Below are 22009 nucleotides of genomic sequence, written 5' to 3' on the forward strand. Positions count from 1 at the left end.
AAGAATCCAATAAATGGTAGAAAACATTTATTGTTTTGACAAAGTCAATAGGTTTTAAAAAAAACAACGTAAAATCCAATCAATTTTCCTGATAATTTTATGGAAATTAATGTATATATGTTGTAATACGCCCAACATTATTATACGACAGGACATTACACGTACAGGGTGTCCCGCGAGGATTTACCCGTTGCGATTTCTCTCGAAATAATGGAGATATCAAAATTCTGGTTTTATAATAACATTTACATGGATAAGAACTACAATTATATAATTTTTAATGTTTTTGTAAAAAATTTAAAAGATGTTTTTTTATTTAATTATTTCCAAAAAAATAAAGATAGTTATTTTGTAGAGTTTATTTTTCTGAAAATATTGACGTTTCAATATTGTATTTTCATAAATTTACTGTTTTTAATATGTTTTCTAGTTCTGAAGAAATAAAATATGATTATAACTTATAACTATTAGGAACACGGTAAGTGTTCGGCCGGCTGTATGGGAATGTGTGCGGCACGGCGGGTCACATGTTAGATTACATTACAGTGTTAAATAATTCCCAATTTTTCTTGAAACTATAAAAAAAAAAAAAAATTAAAAATCAGAAAATTGTTTTCTAACTTTGTTCTTAAACTTTACTCGTCTCTAAATTTACTCACGTAGTAACGTTAAATTTTCGAATGTTGCATATTATGTATAAGGTGATATACAATATATAAGTAAAAATGTCATTTTGAAACTTACATTTTTGAGTTTTTGATGAATTTTGTCAAAATTTGAACAAAAGAAATGTTTATGTATATAAATTATTTTTTAATTTTAAAAATCTTAAATTATTCATCATCTTAATAATATTATACATCATGTACCTAACACAATTCGTTATACCTTTCTAAAATGTTTAGAATATTGATGCGCATTTGATGTACGATAATTTGGTACAGGTAAGCAGACGATGCGCAGATGATATAGGTACGGCCTTAAGAGCTTAAAGTTTAAAAAACTTTGCGACAAGTATAAAATAAACATTTACAGAAAAAGTATACAGCTGCTTCTGTTTATAAAACTAAAAATATAATATAATACCTGTTGGTAGTCACAATAATACAAAAAAAAAATCTGAATATGGTAAATTGTTGGTTAAATTGAGTAATATTTAGATTTTTTTTCTCTTCTTTAGTCTTTTTCAAACACATTAATGTTTACTTGAAATGAACTGTCCACCGTATGTAATAATATATAGCACTAGCACGCTATATAATTTATTTATATTATTTTACATAATATACTATTTAATATCTATACGAGGTATTATAATTTAAACTGCATTTTAAAAAATAGACTTAAAAAGTTAGTAAATTAAGAAAAACATATTGGATTGAGTGATAAAAAAAAACAATCATTGTGATGTTAAAAAAATGTTTTAATTTATTTTTCGTATTTTTATACAATAAATATCTCTTTTTATAACACGTAAGTTATACAGACGAAAAAACATATAATAAAATAAAAATAAATGGAGTGAACATATTATATTATCGGTATACACTATACACTATATTATAATACTTATTGATAAAGTTCGGGGAAGTGTGTGAGAGGGGAAGAAAAGTTGGTCACTTGAGGACCAAAATAGGGACGTTTCGATTTGGTTTGTATAGCTGTATTGAGTGCAGTGCCATAATTGGCCCGTCTACTCGCGAGAATATTTCAATTAATATAATTTTAATAAACTAATTTTAATAATAGTAAAAAAAAAAAAAAATAATAATAATAATAATAATAATAATAATAATAATAATAAATAATAATAATGATGATAATAATAATAATAATAATATTTATAAATACATTGGGGCCGTCCTTTCGTCAGGACGTTTACTTGAAAAAAAGACGGAAAAAACAAATGATCATTTAATCAATCATCAAAATAATAATGAATCTAATTATTTTAATAATATTAAAAATATTTGTTACCTCGAAATAAAGTATAAGACAAATCATATGGCTCGTATACATAATATAACTTTTAGGTTATGATAATGATATAATTGCGATGCGACTAATAATTGTTGTTATAGTAATATTAATAATATTAAAAACACAATAAAAATAGCGTAACTGCTATTGTAGTCAAATTAGGGTTGGGGTAGCAGTAGGGAGTACGACAAAAACAAGGTACTTAACACAAATGATCATTGAACCAAATATCCCTTTGCATTGACTTTAATGTGACGTAAAATAATTCAATTTAATTATATAATAAAATTATAATTATTATTTAGACTATTAAAACATGGAAGAAGTAAAAATAATGGTTGTACATCATCATAGTTACCGTTCACGAGTTTAATCTTATATAGGTATATTATAATGATATTCTTACTAGAGATTGGTGTTTACTAATTAATTTTATAATAATTTTATTTCAATATATATTTGTCTATACGCGATTTGGAGATCAAAAACATAATTGACGTGTAAATAATTTAGCTACTATTTAACTCAAATAATAATTTGGTTTACTGAATGACTAAAAAAAATATAAAGAATATTAAATATTTAGTAATAATAAAACAAAACTAATTTTATGAATATTATATGAATAGCCCACGTTCAAGAGATCTATAAAATTTCCGCTACATTTAAATTGTTATAACAATATTAAACTAAGTATGTGAATACATTTGTATTATATTTTTATTATATGATTAATAATTATTCAATTTCTTTAGCGGGGAAAAAATGAATGAATGAGAAAAAATATATTTACAAATCAGCTTTTTTTTGGATTTTTTTTATGAAACATAACGTTTTCCATATGGTTTATATACATATAAAGAGGAGAGATCATACATAAAATAACTAATAATTAAATAAAATAAACAATAAGGAATGTAAAACTTAAAACACTAAAGACAGAAGAATAGTGTTATCAAATTGTTAATAAACACTTAACCCTATGAAATATAAGTTCCTGCGGAGAAAATTATAATATCTAATACTATTTATCACATTTTTCTTTTAATAATATAACTAAAGATATAATAATATAACCTATGTACCTATGTAGTTATAATAATAATAACATTTAATTAACAAAATAAGATAGCGAACCTCACTAGTGGTGATGGCCACGACGATCGTTATAGACGAAAAAAAGCATAATAATATATCATAATAAAACCGAAGATAAAAAAATAATCTATTACAACAAGATTATCGAAGAAAAGGAAAAGCAAGTAAATAATTTAATTTTGATGATGGTAAAAAAATTAGTAATTATTTTGGGAGTAGGTAAATAAATCAAAAAAATGAAAAAATTATAAAACGAATTTACCGCGGCACATAATAATAATAATAATATTATTATTATTTCACGTGAGGTATAGAAACAAAACAAAATATTATCTTACAATAATTATGTTACGTCGACGGCACGGTTGTTTTTCATATATTATTGTGCTTCACCGTCGTAGCTGACTACTATATTATTCCTATCGTCATTCGATAATTTCGGATAATAATATAATAATCGTACGCCGAAGTGGAGAACCCGACTCACCACACGCGTCTGGCAACTTTTACGGTGGGTGGAAATCGGGGGAAAATTTCAAAACAAAAAATATATTTCGTCGACGTCACTGGTGGGGAGGATGGGCGCGCGCGAGAATCTTCCCCGCCGCGCAGACATGTAACGTACATACATGTAACATCGTGGTTGCGGGACGTGTGGCCGCACTACCGACGACCGCCACCGTGCAAGCCGCAGTCCTGCACGCGGTACGGCTTCTTGACTGGCGGCTCAGACGTGGGATTATTGTTCTCCGACTTTTCCGGCGTGGCCGCGGCCGTCGTACTGGCCACTAGCGCGTCAATGAGAGACACGTGTTCGTCCACTTCGTCCGGGGAGCACGCCAACAGCACGCACAGTTCGGCAGCCACCTCGGCGGCCGCTGACGGGTCGATGCCGCGGATGGCCGACAGCATACACGAGGCCGCCATCACCGACGGTTTTTTCTCTATGAAATCGGGTTCTACGGAAACAACAATCAAAACGAGACGGTTAATGACGGTTAAATGTATGCAAATCATCTCAAATTGAGCATGCAATTATGTTGTTATAAATTATAATATATTATATTCATAATAATCGTAAGTACAGGGTCTTACGGCAAAATGGTTGCAAATAATAGTCATTGATGAGTTCAATATTTATAAATTTACAAAAATTATATTTATTGAAAAAACAACGTTTATTCGTACGTTATTACGTATACATCATGCAATTATATCCTATAATTTAACGATTTTTGTAAACGTCAATTTAACGGAAACTGTACGTTGAGCATTAACACACTGACCTATAAGTACTAAAAGTTTTTATTTTACCGCATATTTTAAATTTTTTGATGCGTCAAAGACTCAAAGTGCATCACATTTTAGAAAACAAAAGTTTTAGCAAACGTGTGTTTCAACAGGACGGTGGTCCTCGGAAAGGACCGAAAATATATTTTTAGACAGTACGTAATAAATAATAATTTAATCACTAGTCGTAAATATACTAACCATCACTGTGTATTTATAAATTCATTACAAAAATACATCTTAGATCTAAAATATAATTATGATTACTATATTTATATATAATATAAATATTTATAAATTATAATATTACACTATAATTATTTTTATAATATAACAGTTAGTTAATTATAATTTATATTGTAGTAACAGTAATACAGTAGAGAGCGATACTTTATAGCCCAAACGCCAAAACACCTGTACACAATGCGTGACCGGTGGGGGTGTTTGCATGGGGGAATATTGCTCGAAATCCTATGATAAACATTGTCTGTTATGCTGTATGTTAATGCACTCGGTCTACGACGATTTTTAAATGCATTTTTTAATTTTCACAATGTTACTATGTATAGCTGTAGGCAAATGTTTTAGTTTTTTCGGCCAGTACCGCAACGGGCAGCTGCACCACGATGACTAAAATATAGCACAGACCGCGAGCGCCTATAGTCAATAGCCGCACACAACATTTTTCTAATTTTTAATATATAGATAATATAATATTATTAGATGTTATAAATATACATTTTGGAAAGTGTGTAGTATATTTTATTGGATTCGTATTTGTATTTTATAGTAAATTTATACTAAAACACTAAACTCGGACAGATACACATGGTTATGGTGTGTATTGGTGATTTCTCATTGGACATATTATCAACTGCCTAGAATTGTTTAAGTTTGTACATCCCTCGTTGTATAGAAATAGGAACAATAACACTTTTTAAGTATATTATCATCAAATAGAAAAGACTAACTACGTTCTGACGGCACCTGTAGTAAGACTCTATAAGAGTAAATAGAACAGTATACGAGATAAGCTAATGATACCTTATAAGTTGATTAATTCAATTATTTTGAGTCTTTTCATAAAAATATAATCATATTTTATAATTTTCATCATTGTTATCCGTAAGACTGTATGTTATATTATTTTGTATAAATTGGTTTAATTTTTGCATTGTATTATTTTATATTATTTACTTTATATTATTATACTGTTATTGAACATAAGTCTGTTTAAATATATTATATAATTGAATATCTAACAATACTAAAAAAATATTATTTGTTCAGGGGGGGCGTCATTACCCACGGATACACTACTGTAGTTATATGTATAAACTATACCTATGAAGTATAATATATTGTGTAGCAGCATATATACATTAGGTTATAGCTGAACCCGAACGGTCATATCTCGTTTATAATATTATAATATTATTATGTATGTAAATATAATTATATTGTACTATTGTGTATAGACAAGCACAAAGCGCGAAGATGTCCCATTTTTAATACGTATAATATTATACACATGAATGAGTACAATATAACATAATATACGAATTACGAATACGACGAAGGAATACATCGTTAAAAAACATGCATATTTTATTCGTCGAACTCGACACCACTACAGATACCGATGGGCGATTTATATTGTAATATCGTAGAAATAGTTTTAAAATCGAATTTCATTAGTGTGTGAGCACCGAAGTACCTGTATAATAATGTACTCCCGTCTCTGCCTACGACGAAAAAGGGTTAGTATTGTTGTATTTTTATAGTTCCCAGACACATAATATATATATATATATATATATAAATATCAATAGACTAAAAATAATAACAAAGAAGGGTATTGGAGGATGTACCTACTACGCACGATTATTGTAAACGGTGTGCATATATTATTATAATACACGCGAGTATAATATTATTATATATGTAGAAAGGGACACGTTTACAGATGTCTCCTCCCGCGGGTCACACGACGGTGCACGATCGCATCACACTGCGCCTAACCATCCTACCACGACCGTCATCACTATACGGCGCAATACTAATATTATCGGTACTATAATACTATTTTAACTACATCATATACTTAAACCTAAGTTTTCGTCAACTATATTATACTGGAAAAAGGCAGACGTAAAAGTAAAATTACACTTAAGTGGTCATAAGGTAGGAAGGATTTAGAACTGTTTATAAAAACCAAAGTCGATTCATAAGACTGTGTCCCATCCATAGTACAGCTTACTGTATAGTCTGTAGTAGGTACGAGCTCAATGACCGTTTCAACTAATAAATTCAATAGAATTGATATGATTGCATTACCGCAAGTTAATTTTTACTCCTGAAGAGTAGTCGATCCAATGTCCTGCAATACCCCTAATGTCTTTTGATTATTAGTTTTAATATTATTCCAATGTCCATTTCAAAGTTAGATATCATATGGAAATTAACAAACACAATATATACGTTTTCTCATTTCCCCCCTTTAAAGTCCGACCTTACTTAACCTAACCTGCAGAAGAGAAAAATGTCTTTTCATGTTTACAATATTATTAAAATAATGGGTTTGGCATATAAAAAGAGATTTAAAACCATTCAACAATATTCATACAGGTTACAAGTTACACTTCTAAATATATACACAAAACACAAAATAGTAGGTATACTAAAAACATATTATATAACGAATAAAAGAAACGCATTTTTATGCCTATAAGATCATTGCGTGTTTATTTCTTAAATCGAAAACAAGTCACAACAACTATAATATGCCCACTGCAATGAGCCCTTTCACCCTTAATTATCGAGTAATATGAGTGCATACGCATAACAATAATATTATACTGTTAAAATTATATAATGCCCAGGACCGATAGTAAAGTGACACGCGTGTCTTGTGTTGTGTTTCGGAAGACGACGTTGTTTCTACATTTGCTCAATCACCGGGGTAAGGCGGCAACAAATTGTTTTATTATAACTATTAGTTCAATTATAAGAAAAAACGCGTTAAAGTCGTCGATCACGCGCACATCCATCAAAACGCACGTCCGCTGTTTCTATTTATACTTATATCGTTTTGGCTGTTTAGAGTTAAGGTACGGCGAGAATATTATGCGGGCCGCCTTCACCGCGGGAGGATATCTAAATATCTTTTCGGGAACAAAAAAGGGGGAAACAGAATCTATGTTGTGAGTTATATTACGTCATTGCCATCAACGACACGGATACGGGACGCGGACACTCTCGTGTTGAACGACTTTGTTAAAATAATAACAATATTATGTCTGTGGCCGCAGAAAACAAAACAAACATGTTTTGTGTATGCACAGTGCACTGTACAAAATTTCAAACGGAGCGTTCATCTCGAAAAATAAAAGCAAGCATCTATTTTATGGTACGGAAAATTAGATTTTTCCATGAATTTTATTGTTTCCCGTAGTTTTATTTCTGGTGAAAATGATTTTTGATAGGACTGCAATGTCCTCGAGTTACACTATGACTATTTAGCAGGTAGTTTTGTTTCCTGGAAAACTTTAGGATTTGGTGTATGCCCAATTTATTATTCTTTGGACGAGGTTTCAGATTCGCATCTTAGCGACAACGGTATTATGACTGTTACCAAACAAGACCAAACGTTTACCGCGAAGTATTAATTATAATATTATATCGAATCTATATATACGTAAGGACGACGACGAATTAGCGGCGGTCCGTTTTATTCGTACGCGGCGGCGTTGTTTGACCTCAACTCGACCGGTTGAGTATATATCTCAGCAGACACGTCGACGACCCCGCCGGAGGGACGCGCGCCTCCGTGGTCATTGGCCCACGTCTCGACCGCCGCCGCCACAGACTTCGACAAGACGACGAACGTGCGCGACACTCGGCTGCAGCCGTCGCGGTGGACAGGTGCGTGGAGGATCAATGGACTGCGTGTACCATGTGTTTGTGCCATGCGCGCGGTGCGTGTGCGAGTGTAATATCATCCATCCGCCGCCTTCAGTGTTTTAAGGTGCAGAGGGGAAGGATCGGCAGACATATTATTATAGTTGAGTCCCATGGACCCAAATTTATACCGAATTTAATTGAAAAATATACCGTTGGAAACGTTTATTATTGGGTTGCATGCGGTGTGTACCGAAGTTCCGAAAGTATACGATTTTCAGCTATATATGCATACATATTTATTCCGATCAAACGTGTTTTAAATAAAATAATATTGCCAACGACTTCATTTCCAAACGAATGCGTTTTCGAGTAAATACTTTTCAAAACTTAACAGTTCTCATTCAAACGGTTCTGAAAGCGTGGTCATAATTTTCCTGTCCAAAAGTGAGACACTTTTCAAAATTTTGAGAATTTTATTTGCACTTCTATTAGACAAAATTATTAAACGCTATAACTATTAAATTAATTTTACTTTATAATACTCATAATACGCATCAGTATTTTCTATGTAATATCATCAGATTTTAATCACTTTTGGCGATTGAATAATGATACTATGATAGTGGTCACAACCTCAAATGGCGTTAGTTTTATAACTAAAACCATGGATCATAATGTAATACATGCGGTAAAATATTTATATCTGCATAAAATTAAATTATTTAATTTTCGTGAATGGGGGACAAAAGCGACACCATTTGAAAAGAGGTATACGGAGATTTAAAAAGACGCGGCGGACAATCGCGCACCAAATGTGCTGGACGTCTGGTCACACTAATATCGTCTATGATTCTACCATCTCGACCCCTCCTATCCTCGCCACCATTGATGCAGAACATGTGTACGGCATTTATTTTTCTTACTATAATATGACGGGTGGTTGCTCACCCGGCACTTCTTCGGCCGCCGATTATATCATAATACCAACGCCGCCACCGCCACTGCAAATAATAAGGATTTTTTTGTCCGCCGCCGTCAGCCAGCAGCCTGCGAGTCATACGTTTGGGAGACCACGAACAAGATGACATTATTATTATTATTAAGTAAACATTGCAACGCGTACCTATATTATATTATTGTAAAAAACGTGGGTACACGTGCACGCGAAATGTCGAAATCCTGAAAGGAGAACCACCGCAGCCGTCGAGGAAACATTATAATAATAAAATCATAGAATCAGCGACCCTCGACGGTATACACTCGCGTTTGCGAAAGACGAAAGCAAATAATAATATAATGGTAATATTAATAATAATGGGCACACAAACGCACGAGCAAATTGGAATTCGCGCGATCGCCTATTTGTACGTATTAAATAAAAGTATATTGTGTACGCGGCGATGTATAATAGTCCCCGCAGAGCAAAAGGCACGTTTTTCTTACTCGAACGCGTCTCATTCTTCTCCAGCAGTCGTTGCGTAAAAACAACGAGAATTATTTTACTATTATTTTAAGCGCACAAAGAGTATACCGATATTTTTTTCCCGATTAGCCGAAACTACTGATGCCGCGCGGAGACCTCTCTCCATCCGCTGACCGTCTTTCGTCGATACTCGTCGGGGTTGTCTCGAGTGATAAACAAAATACTTACGAAAGAATTCTGTTGAAAAAAATAAAAATGAGACGTAATTTCAAACTAGTCTCGTTACGAATTAATTTCTCCGCAGCAATAATATTACTGTATAATTATATTATACACGCCATTACCATAATTATTAATTGTAGACATTGTATATGTATATTATACATAGGCGGTCGACCCCGCATAACTCAAACACTGTAATATGCACGCGGCCGATTACTGTACTTTTAGTAAATAATTGGTTTTTTTTTTTAGTACCAATACGATAGTCGATATTTTATGTATATAGATTTTTACGATTAAGACGTGCGAATAACCACAACACGGGTGGTAGATTTATTAAGATAATAATAAATGCATAATATTATGTTCATACCTAAACGCGGAACGATAATAATTTATTTATAATAATATTATATATTTATACTACCATCTTATTTCTAATTAAATCGATGAGCCCCAATCGGAAATAGATGATGGTTATGGTAAAAAAGAGGACCGTAAGGTAACAGCAGTTATTGAAGTATGGTCTACATAATTAACATCAACAACAAAATATACTATAAACCAATTTTATCAGTATATAGCAATGTTTAATAAACTCATAATCGCTATTGTACAGAAGGTAACACATAGACCTGACTAAGAAAAAAAAATTATGCTAATTAAACGTATGAAAAAAATGTTTTCAATATTACCTATATGATAAGTAAATAATTTGAGAAATAAACTCATGTTAGCAAATTCTCAAAAATCATATTTATAAAAAATGTATTACATTCCAAATTAATTTAAGCAAAAAATATTGAATTTTAAAAAAATTCTAAAAAATAAACTACTTGACTTAGATAAATCTTTTTACCATAAAATCTGCTATTATATTCAGATTCACAAGTATGCTATTTTGAATTTATCCAAACATTTTTATTGAATTTTATTTTGAGTATTAAAAAATGAACATAAAAAAATGTATTATACAAAAAATATTCATTTGAACAAAAGTCAGTTATTATATCTGTTTCTTGTATAATGAAAGTAACACCAGCTATAACCATTACTGAGATATACTGGTATCTTATAAGTGTATCATCCGGCACACAACGTTACCGTTTTTATAGGCAGGACACAAATCAAACATCCATTTCTTTAGTATCTGCAGTACTATATGAATATCACCGCGGGAAAACAACGACGTCGGTCCAATTTTTGTGTAATACGTATATATAGTTTTTTTTCTTTGGAAACCGATCCCAACAAAATCAGTACAACAAACTGCCTTATAGGTACCTACGTCAATGATGTGAATATAAAACATATCAATTCAATTTGGCCTGTCGACATCACACGTGTGTGTAAACCAGCCCTGCATCGCCCGCCACCGCCTCCGACTGCAAAACCGAGCTGCTCTGTTTTGTGACCAGTCATGTCCCTTATTCGAACATCATATTTTCCCACACCTTCCACGCAAACAATATAAGTAAGGTACGTAACACGCACAATGCACTATAGTTAGATGTACGCAATAATAAGAAGTCCTTTCTGTATCCGACATACAGTGTACAATAATGTCGGTGGTATACCTTTTATTATTATTATAATGAATGTATTATAATATTAAAATATATTTTATTTTCTACATAAAAATGCAATTGACCCGTGTTTATTATGTAACTAATAGTTACCGCTCCGAAAGATTTTACGTTCATGATAAAAACTCGTTTATATTAGAGGGCAAGGCGTCCTACCCGTAGCGGCCTGTGATGCAGCTGATGCTAAAGTTACGGGCGCGCACAAGCTCCCAACGGATTTTTCGCGTCGACCGGTGGTGTTCCCCCACACCTCCACGGGCTATATAGATCCTTATCCTCGTTGGTCTATACCCGGAACCAGGAAGTTACACGCATATATGTATATACACAAATAGGTAGTATATAAAATTATGTGGATGCATATATATAGATACGCATAGCCATAGTACCTATATGTAATTGTATCGGTCTTGCGCGACTAACTGTGCGCGTACATAAAATATAATATAGCGGACGATAGCAACACCTGGCCGCCGCGTCGACTGTTTTTGGGGGAGACACAAATAATAATAATAATAATAGGAAAATGAATAAAAATCGTGATTTCTTATTGTGAAAATAAATGACAAAAAAATATACAATATAAGTATAAAATAAAATAGCAGATGTTTTCTTCCGTGAAAAGGGCGAAAATCTTCGGGGGTATTGTTTGCTCAAAGAATATAAGCAGGGTAGACGGTGGCCACGAGCCACGATCTTTGCGTAACTCATAAGACAAGGCAGCAGCAGTCTTGCGAGACATATATACTATTATGTTATACAATGGGCGCAAGGAATCAATAAGTGCTGATCGATAGCGTCGTTGCGTTATATTTTATTATTATGTGTTCATATATTGTAGTATACGTATATATATATAGATACGTCCAGAATCTATGAATTCGACTGATTTTCATCATAATATATTATACCCCGAGATTTGTTTAGGGTTGCCCCTCATCCCCACGGAAGGATTAATCTCGGCCGAATTCCCTTTACCTATACGTGTGTGTGTGTGACAAATCGAGAAACACCGTAATTCAACATTATAACTTCATATAGACCGTTAATAGTATATAAATAATACTATTATATATACCCTATACACGACAACTTATAACTGTATGATATATATGTAGACATTTATACTTTGAATTTTTTAATAATATAATACAACAATTTAAGCTATATCTTTGATACCGTCTGTAGCTGTAAATAATATGTAGAGAATGACACCAACAAATGTAAGTATTGTAGTATAGTATACAACACTGAAAAGTCATCTGACTACGCACGGATACTTAGTAAAAATCTTCACCACGGTGAAAGTTATAACAAACAAAACTGTGTAATAACTTTAAAAAATAATTTTTCCAATAACTATTATACATAAAATGATAAAAATAAATAAATAAGTTTAAATAATGATAAGAACAAGTAATCATACGTGGTTATAGTTATAAACCCCAGTGTTTTTTGCAGGATCAATCACACAACTACATATGTAAGCGGGCCTCCATTGGAGATAAAAGCTACACTGCACTATTTAAAAAAGAAAAATACTTAAGAGCGTGATTCTTATTATATATTATTTGATCCCTGTTATAGTGTAGGAATGTGGGCGTATGGCACTATCATAAAATTATAGTTGAGAAACATACACCTATATTATAGAGAACTTCTGCGCAAAATATCAATTTCCTTTTAAGTTACAGACCGGGTAAAAGATATTATACCTTGTATATTAATATGATCAGGACGAATTTGTAATATGCAATTTTGTAACTTTTCAAAGTTTAAAAATATGGAACTTTAAATCTTGAATCCAGCCCAAGTTAGTTAATTATATTAATCGTCAGTTGTATACTGTTAATTGATTGCTATAGATTATTATTTTTTTATAATTGCAAATCGTATCCTTCAAAACTACCACTGCTTCTTACAAAAGCTACATAATAGTAGGTTATGAGAGGAAATGTACACTATATTATAATGTAAAACAATGTTGGTATAATTAAGCTTTACAAACGAAACGAAATTTTCTGATTATAATGATAATATGACAGATGACATATTTTTTAATAATAATTAATGACATTCCATTTGTTTAAACGGTTCGCGGTATTTATTTTTATGATAGATCGGGCGTTGTACAGGTAATGCTTTAACGGAATTAAGTTGTATATGGCACATATTATACGCGATAATCGACGTGAATGCGTTAAAACGGTTCATAATCGCGTTGATATTTTACGAGATGTCCGTATATCATCATAATCATCGTTCACGACTATAAATTTAAGTGTATTGTGTGTGGTTCCGGACAAATCTGATCGTAAAAACGATATTTATGGATATAGGAAAAACGTTCTCAGGACGACAAACACAAACACGGTCGACACAAGACGCGAATAATCATACTAAATGCCGGTTAGCAATAAAAATCGTTTAGTTCCGATTGGCCAGATAACTGATTCGATTTTATTATTACTATTACTGATATTACTATAGTAAACCCACGGAAAACGATTTGTAGACAAGGAGGTGGCATATAATATAATAATATGTGAAAGTGATTTTAAAAAAACACACACTCGGCAGCACACGTGTATAGCATATTTGAAGTGAACGATCGAGAAGACGAGAGTGTAAAAGAGCTCGCGAGGAAATACATACCCATGTGAAGGGGTCCGTTGCCGGTGGGGTGCAACCGATTTTTCGTTTTACTGGTACGGATTATTACCGATAAATTCGATCATTCGTGCCGTTTATCGAGACGCATATTATGAGCTAAAAGAATCGGTAGACGGAACAAAAATAAAAACATCGACACACGGGAGATCGATTTTCAAACGAGTAAAGGACCGTTAAATCAGAAGAAAAATTCCAGAGATTTAAACACTTGATTAAAACATATTAAATAATAATATTATTATTAATATATAGGTATACCTATATAAAAAAGTACCTATAGTTGCTGAATTTATACCATTATATTATTATTTAAAATTTTATTTTACGATTTTCTGTGGGTATTTTAGTCTCAAAAGCTGATCTAGAATTGATAGTTAATAACTTAATGAGTATAATGTACAAAATTATAATAATATTATCATTGGTCTAAGTCGATACCACAATTATTTTACCTTGTACACGATAATCACGAAAATTTAATACGTGCAATATTTTTGTTTTGTCGATTATCAAAACATTTATTCATTTTTAATATTACATAATATATAACTCCGGTACGTAGACATAGTCAGGGTTTTTGTTTGCAAATTGCTACAATTACCAATCTTTATAATTTTTTACGTGACTATCGTTGAACTTATGTAAAAAAAAAAAAAAAAAACTAAAAAATAATATTATATAATTTATAATTTATTCTTGTTTTTTTTTTTTAAAAAAAGTATAGGTAAAATAAAAATTCATGAATAATAAAATGCATTTACAGAAACATTCTACGATTTTAGACATTTTTAAGGAGTGGAGTGGTGTAGTGTAGTGTTACATCACAAAGGTATTGTCAACTAATATGCACAAACAACATTATTATCATAAACATATAGTATGCAAAAATATAATTTCCTGAAATTAATATTCGACTGTTTATGATTTTTCGTATAAAGCATAATATATTAATATTAAATCATTGAGATAAAGAATATTATACTAAAAATATACTTCAATGGTATAACCAATAACGATTTTTTTTGGGAGGAGGCACTTGGTTACACCCTGGTACGAGGGTAATCTACGCCTGTATATGTATATATTATAGGTGTGCAGATTATTGTTTACGTTGAGTGGTGGATCTTTTTATAATTTTATGATAGTAAATAATTGAACAGCCTACGCACTTGTTTTTTACTATTTTAATTTAAAAAAACAGAATATTAACTTATTTACCGCCAACCTGTCAACCTGCAAAAGCAATAATTTCTCCTTCCGCCCGTCAGCTGCACAACGTACGCATTAATATTATTATATCGTTAACACGTTATCAGCATAGGTACATCGACTTATGCATTGTTTTATTTTTACCCTCTCTACGTCACGTTATTATTATTATTATACGTATATCTTCCGTAAAACCGTAATTACAATTATAGGTACCATGCTAGACGCGGTGCAGCAATATAATACATTCTTTGACAAGACGTGAACAGGGAATCGACCGATGACTACGACCACGACCGGGTTAACGGCACAACTGTTATATCCCGTAACGCATTAAACCAGCCGGCCGTCCTTCGCAAGAACTACGCAATTTTCAGACGTCTCGTTTTATTAGGTAGGCACTGTAATACTTCTACTAAGTAGTATAATAACAATCAAGAAAAAACGTGGACGATGACATCAACAACATCGCCGCTGTTAATATCACGTGACCTCGAAACATATCTTTGCAGGGCCTATTATATTATGATATACCTACTTGCGCTGAGGATGACACACATGCCATACAACCGCCATTTAAGAGGTTTGATGTGGGCAAATTCAACGAAATTCCGATTAGAATTAAAATGAAATGAAATCTTTAATAGGCACTTATTGAATATTAATTCAATGCGTTTTTAAAAATAGTCTCATAATTTCAGTATAATATATTATATGTTATTAACAATACGGCTGTTGCGTAATAAAGAGATTTTTCGTGTAGGAGTAATATGAAAAACGATTTTACGCAACACAAACTAGTTTCGGATACAATATTTTCAGCAAATTCGCCAAATGTTTACATTGCATAAAACTGAACAGATGTGTGTCTTAGCTTTTTTATATTTGATATCATTACTTATACTCACTAATTCGTTCAAATGGTGAAAAAAAATTAAATTTATGAATTTACGGTTTTGATCCTTAGTTTTCAACTAAAAAGCGATATGCGTAGATAAAGTTCTTTCTCATATATTGTGAAAATTTGGCTAGCTTCAGTGAACTACTACCTCCGTTTGTTTGTCCCTAGCAAAAACAGTTTTTTGGATAATTACGGGTAGTATGACGTCATTTTGTAGCGAATTTAACAAAAAAAAAAAATAAATAAATAAATATTACCACCAATGATACACAATATTATGTTGTATAAAAAAGTTTACTAGTCACAACAACAGTTCAACCACACATTTGAAAATGACAAACGATTGTTGAAGAACAGATGGAATATTTATTTTGAATACCACTAGTTGAAACAATTTGAAATGAGGATCAAATTGATGAAAATTGGCTTAAAGGAAATGTAATTTATAGCTCATTAAAATAAATCAGTGTCTGTATATCTATATATTATAATATAATGATCTATTCGGAGAAGGTTGACGGAAGTCTCGCAACGCAAATCGCAATGTAAACATTTAAAAATACAGAACGACATTATAATTTATAATACACGGTGCATATAATATATTTATACAATTATGTAATCACTAATCATTATTTTAAGTTACGACCGAGGGTATGACAATAAATCACAATATCGATTCCGAGAAAGGTTATTCGTTGGACTATGGCTATAGTATCACTTATTAGGGTACTCGCAAAAGCCTCGAATTTTTCTTCGGGAATTTCATCAAGGTTAGGTTAGATCTATCCGATAGACATAACAGCTCGGTTTCGAATTCCAGAGAGAGTGAGAAAAGTCGAAGTCGAACCAACAAAAAATAAAACGTCCAGCGACATATGGCATCAATTGTTTTCCATCGGGTAATTGTTTATTTCGAGGCACACGCGCGTGTCTCTCTTCATGGTTCTATACACACTCCTCCGATGGGGTTAATTATTATTAAATAAAAAGACAACGGACTACGCATTAAGGAAAAATATAACGAATAATATTATAATATGTGTAGGTACGTTCCCTAATGAATTCAGAGAAAACAAAATGATGATTGTCTTGACGAAATGCTAACGAATTCACCAAATGTCGTCTACAGTTGGTGTAGTTTTTTTTGTTTTTAATTTTCGGTCCGTTGGATATATTACATACTCTTCTCGAAGACAAACTGTCCGCCGGCAAGTTTAACGATATTTTTTTTTCAGACATACATCGGTGGTAGGTACATTAATAATAATTATTATACTTTTCTATAATATGCTTTATGATTATGAATATAAAAACAAACAAATAGGAGAAAAAAACCATAACGAACACACTATGGTTTTTACTGAATAGACCGAGAATTAACGTGCATACCTAAACTGGCTAAACTTAGGAACGAGGCTAAAACTAGTTTTGACATGTGTACATATGTGTGAATATGCGGAGGGAATAAACGCCGCAGTCGCGATAACGGAAATTCAAAATATTACCCCGGCGCAAAAAAACGGACGAGAATTGAAGAAAAAAAATCATGATTATTTTTTTCGTTCATTCATTTTTTTCCCTTTTGGTCTTCTAATTACAAAATATAAGACTCACGAATTTTTTCGCTTTCACAAAGGTGCTACCTAGTAGACCCCATGCGAACGTGAAATTACCAGTACATTGTTTAACTAGTATTTTTTTTCTCTATGGGAATTGAGTATTGAGTACGGATAAAAAAAAAGCAAGCCTTTAAAAAAAAGGGTAGAAAAAACAGTTCTTCTTATTCTGGGCCTTACCCCCTGACACTATAGGGATAAATAATTAGGTTTTCGTGCACAATGCACAGCGAGGAAACGGATAAATATTCAAATGGGGAATCCTCTGCACTGGGTCCCCTCAGCCAATTGTTAAATAATAATCGAATATGTTTCAGACGGTCGGAGAGCAAAATATTTAATTGAGCGAATCGTAAACGTTAACAAAACAGTCTGAGATACGACACCATCAAGATAAAACGAGTTCAGACTTCATACGCATAAATATAGGTATTCAATTTTTAAATCAGGTAATAAATTAGTTTTAGAGTAGTGTGACATTGTAAACCACAAGCGCAAAACGATTATTTAATTTTTTTTTTAATAATCGCGTATGTTAATAATTATAATTGACAATAATTCTTAAAATGAAAATAATATTAATTCGTGATGTTTTTATTTTTTTAGAAAATCATAAAAGATTGTAATTTTATGATTTCGACTTATCGAACATTCTCTCTTTTCATATAGGTACGCGACGAATTCGAAAACAAAAATAAAATTATTTAACAAAACGCCTCGGAATTCGATCTTTGAAATTTCAGAATAATCCGGATAAAACGGATTATGCAGACGCTCGTTGTCAAAATATACCAAAAATAGGACACGCGACGTGAAAACAGTTCCATAGAATAATAAAGAACGTAAATCAATTTTTTTAAATCATAAATTAGGTCAATGATCGGAATACAATTTTTGTATTAACGTTTTGAAGATAAACAATCTAAACATAGGTCATAACCACCTAAGCTTTATAGTAATAGCAGTTTATGGTAAAGTATGTCCAGTTTTCTTCTACGTCAGAATAAACTGAATATAGTCATACAAAATAATATTTGTAGTACGTATACAACACTAAGTTAATGTGATATGATAATTTTACCTCGAGCAAAGATGAAAATAACACACTTTGAGTAGTTAAGCAGTTTGTGATTTAATATGAATGCGAACTTACGATTCACTCACCAAAATAACTGATATAGTTGTTGGAAAATTTATAAATGTCTTTTTTTAAAGTTTTAATGTTCAATATTCAGTTCTTGTTAAAGCCTGATCATAAGTTCTTATCTACGTTAGTTTCAAAAATAATTATGTATGCATTCACGCAGTAAAATATTTGACCGAAAAACTATATTATGATGTAATTATAACATAAATATCGTACAATATTAGTAGTATATCTCCGATACAATTTGCTTTCCGTGATCTGCGTTACTTAACTTTTGTGGTATTGCAGCAACATTTTGGTAATAATAATAGTAATAACCACAGCAATGATGATTCATTCGCGAACAGACCGCATCACGGGGTAATGCGGTGTAGCGATTGGAAGAAAACGCGTATCGGCGCGAAGTATTTCGATTTTATACGATCGAAACACACCCTCGGACAAACTCACTCCGCCCCGGGGCCGATCGATGCGACGAAATTTTCGGTTATTGGCGAAAACCGCAAGACGTTCTACCGAGTGCGCGCCGTACGATTTAATATAATATTATTATAATGTAATACACTCGGGGCATTAGCATTTATTGTTATTATTATAATATATTATTTTCGACACGGTCGCAGCAGCTCCCGCGGTGACGACGGGGATTTCGAGTGCGCCAATATAATGACGTGTATTCTTGCCGCGTCTGGAGTGGCCTGCTTGTCGTCGTCGTCGCGCTGCAGTTATGTATATATATAATACCTTGGAAGGGAAGGACGGAAGGAGGAAATAAAAAAGGTTGTGAAACCAATATACGACTTCGCTGCCGACACCGCCACACTCGATAATGGGGTTGTTTGTTCACGGCCAGAAAAACGATTAATATACACGATTTTTCACGGTTCGACGGGTTTTTCTTGTAGAGTATATTCGCTTATATTATTAACCTACTTACTGCCGGGCACACTCGAGATCGACGTTTTTCGCTATGTAGGTATTATTGTACCGATTAATCGAATGCTTAAAGAACAAAAAGAGATCCTCGAACGGTTTTAGTACCGATGAGCACGACGAAAAGTGCCGAATACTTCACTCCTAGCCTATACTGCAGAAATCTGTCGAAATAATTGATCGTTGTTGCGTCGACCGAAATACAAAATATGTCCAGTGTAATTACTATGTTATGTTTGAACGATTACGATACAATTTTCTCAAAATAATAATAACGTTATAGATTAAAATCAGCGAGGATTTAAATACGGACTATTTACACATATCTAAAATTAAAACTGTATAATTCGAAGAAGTCAGATATTTCTGTAAATGGTTCCATAGTCGTTTATAATCTCACATCAAAATCTATTATCTAATTCTAAACTTATCCTCTTATAATAAATCCTGACGATTCTCGTACACGCTTAAACCGTATAAACGGTGTCGTGATAATCAATCAAAATGCATAAAAAAAAAAATGGGTAATTTGCTTGTTTCATACCTTTACGAATACGACAGCAAAACATAAAATTGCATTTCAGATTTTAATCTACAATCTACCTCTAAATAGTCCTTAATTTCGTAATTTGGTTCAGTATTTGAACCAGTAATTAGTTCGTATACTAATATAACTGATAAATATAACTTCAAGAACACAGGTTAGGTTAGGTAGTTGTTTAAAATTTAAAATTTTCTATGATATTTATACGTATAGAATTTTTTCAAACATTTACTTAAAAAGAAAAAAATATTACATCGAAAATGAATTACCAAAGACCAGTGAAAAAATAATGACTATTAGAAAAATAATATCTTGAAGAATGTACAACTATATTGCGTCATAGCTAAATATTTAATGTTTCTTTTATTAATATGTAATAAAATTCGATGAGCTGCACGTACATATTAATATAGTAATAATATTAATAAAGCTAATAAAATATCTATTATTGGATGTAACGTTTTTCATTTATGATCATTAAAATTATTTCAATTTCCTTATCATTTTTTACTTCCACAGAATACGCAGGTACCAAAGTTAACATCATCAGTAGTAGTGAAACTCATATATATCCGACTATACCTATTATCATTATAATAAAATTTTATATTTATTTAATGATTGTATTTAATTGAATTAGGTATATTAATAGGTTTGGTCACTTCTACGAAATCTAGAAATTATCATTCGTTTCCGCTGGCATAATTACTACTTGTTAATAATAATAGCATTCACTTCCGATATCCGATTTGTTTTCCCGAAAGTAAAAACAATTAATTACTAGAAACTCGTGAAATACGGAAACTTTCAAAGAAATATTCAGTTTGACAAAAACAAGGTCATTCATGGGTCATAACAACTATATCATAATATAAAAATGGGACAGTATAGCTCGTTATTATTTTTACTGGAACTAGATAATATTATAACGATATCGGTTGGTTTTAGTAGGCTCTGGAGCCTAAAATAGTACAATGTTACCAATAATAAGTGAACATAATTTAGAAGTAAGGTAGTATTGTAATATTATGTTTACTGATTTTCTCAACAACAAAAAAATTCACCACTTCTCATACAACATTAAGTATTAAATATAATATTGTTCGTCTAAATTTACGTTAAAAATTCACTTAAATGTTGGTACAAATTGCATTTTTTTAACTTATAAAAAATAAATGCAATTTTAGGCAGTTATTCATACTTTTTTTAACGATTTTTTTACAGTACGACATCCGAGCCCTAAATAATTAAATAATATAATGATTCATGATCATAATAATAATCGTAATAATGTATAACCTATTATTCTTAAAGCTCCTACATTGAGATTCCAAATTAATATTTAATATAAAAATTATAATTCTTCATTAGTCATCAAGGTTGCTTAATAATATGTGTCCCAGGGTTTTATGAGCGAAATTGCATAATCAAATATACAGTCATGGTAGTCCAAGTTTTGTGAACCTCTCAAACACAGGATT

General features: G+C 31.8%; 1 protein-coding gene across 1 annotated transcript in view; it reads right to left on the bottom strand.

Annotated features, from left to right (window-relative positions):
• Positions 1–1402: 1402 nt before the first annotated feature.
• Positions 1403–22009, bottom strand: part of LOC107165931 (G1/S-specific cyclin-D2-like) — a 45024-nt gene continuing 24417 nt past the window's right edge. Inside the window, exon 4 of the mRNA XM_089226810.1 lies at positions 1403–4037. Coding sequence (XP_089082936.1) covers positions 3742–4037 — 296 coding nt within the window. The 3' untranslated portion in view covers positions 1403–3741. The remainder of the gene's footprint in view (positions 4038–22009) is intronic.

Source organism: Diuraphis noxia, unplaced genomic scaffold, assembly GCF_037042655.1.
Source record: "Diuraphis noxia isolate RWA-SAM2 unplaced genomic scaffold, SU_Dnox_SAM2 contig0004, whole genome shotgun sequence".
Classification (NCBI taxonomy): Eukaryota; Metazoa; Arthropoda; class Insecta; order Hemiptera; family Aphididae; genus Diuraphis; species Diuraphis noxia.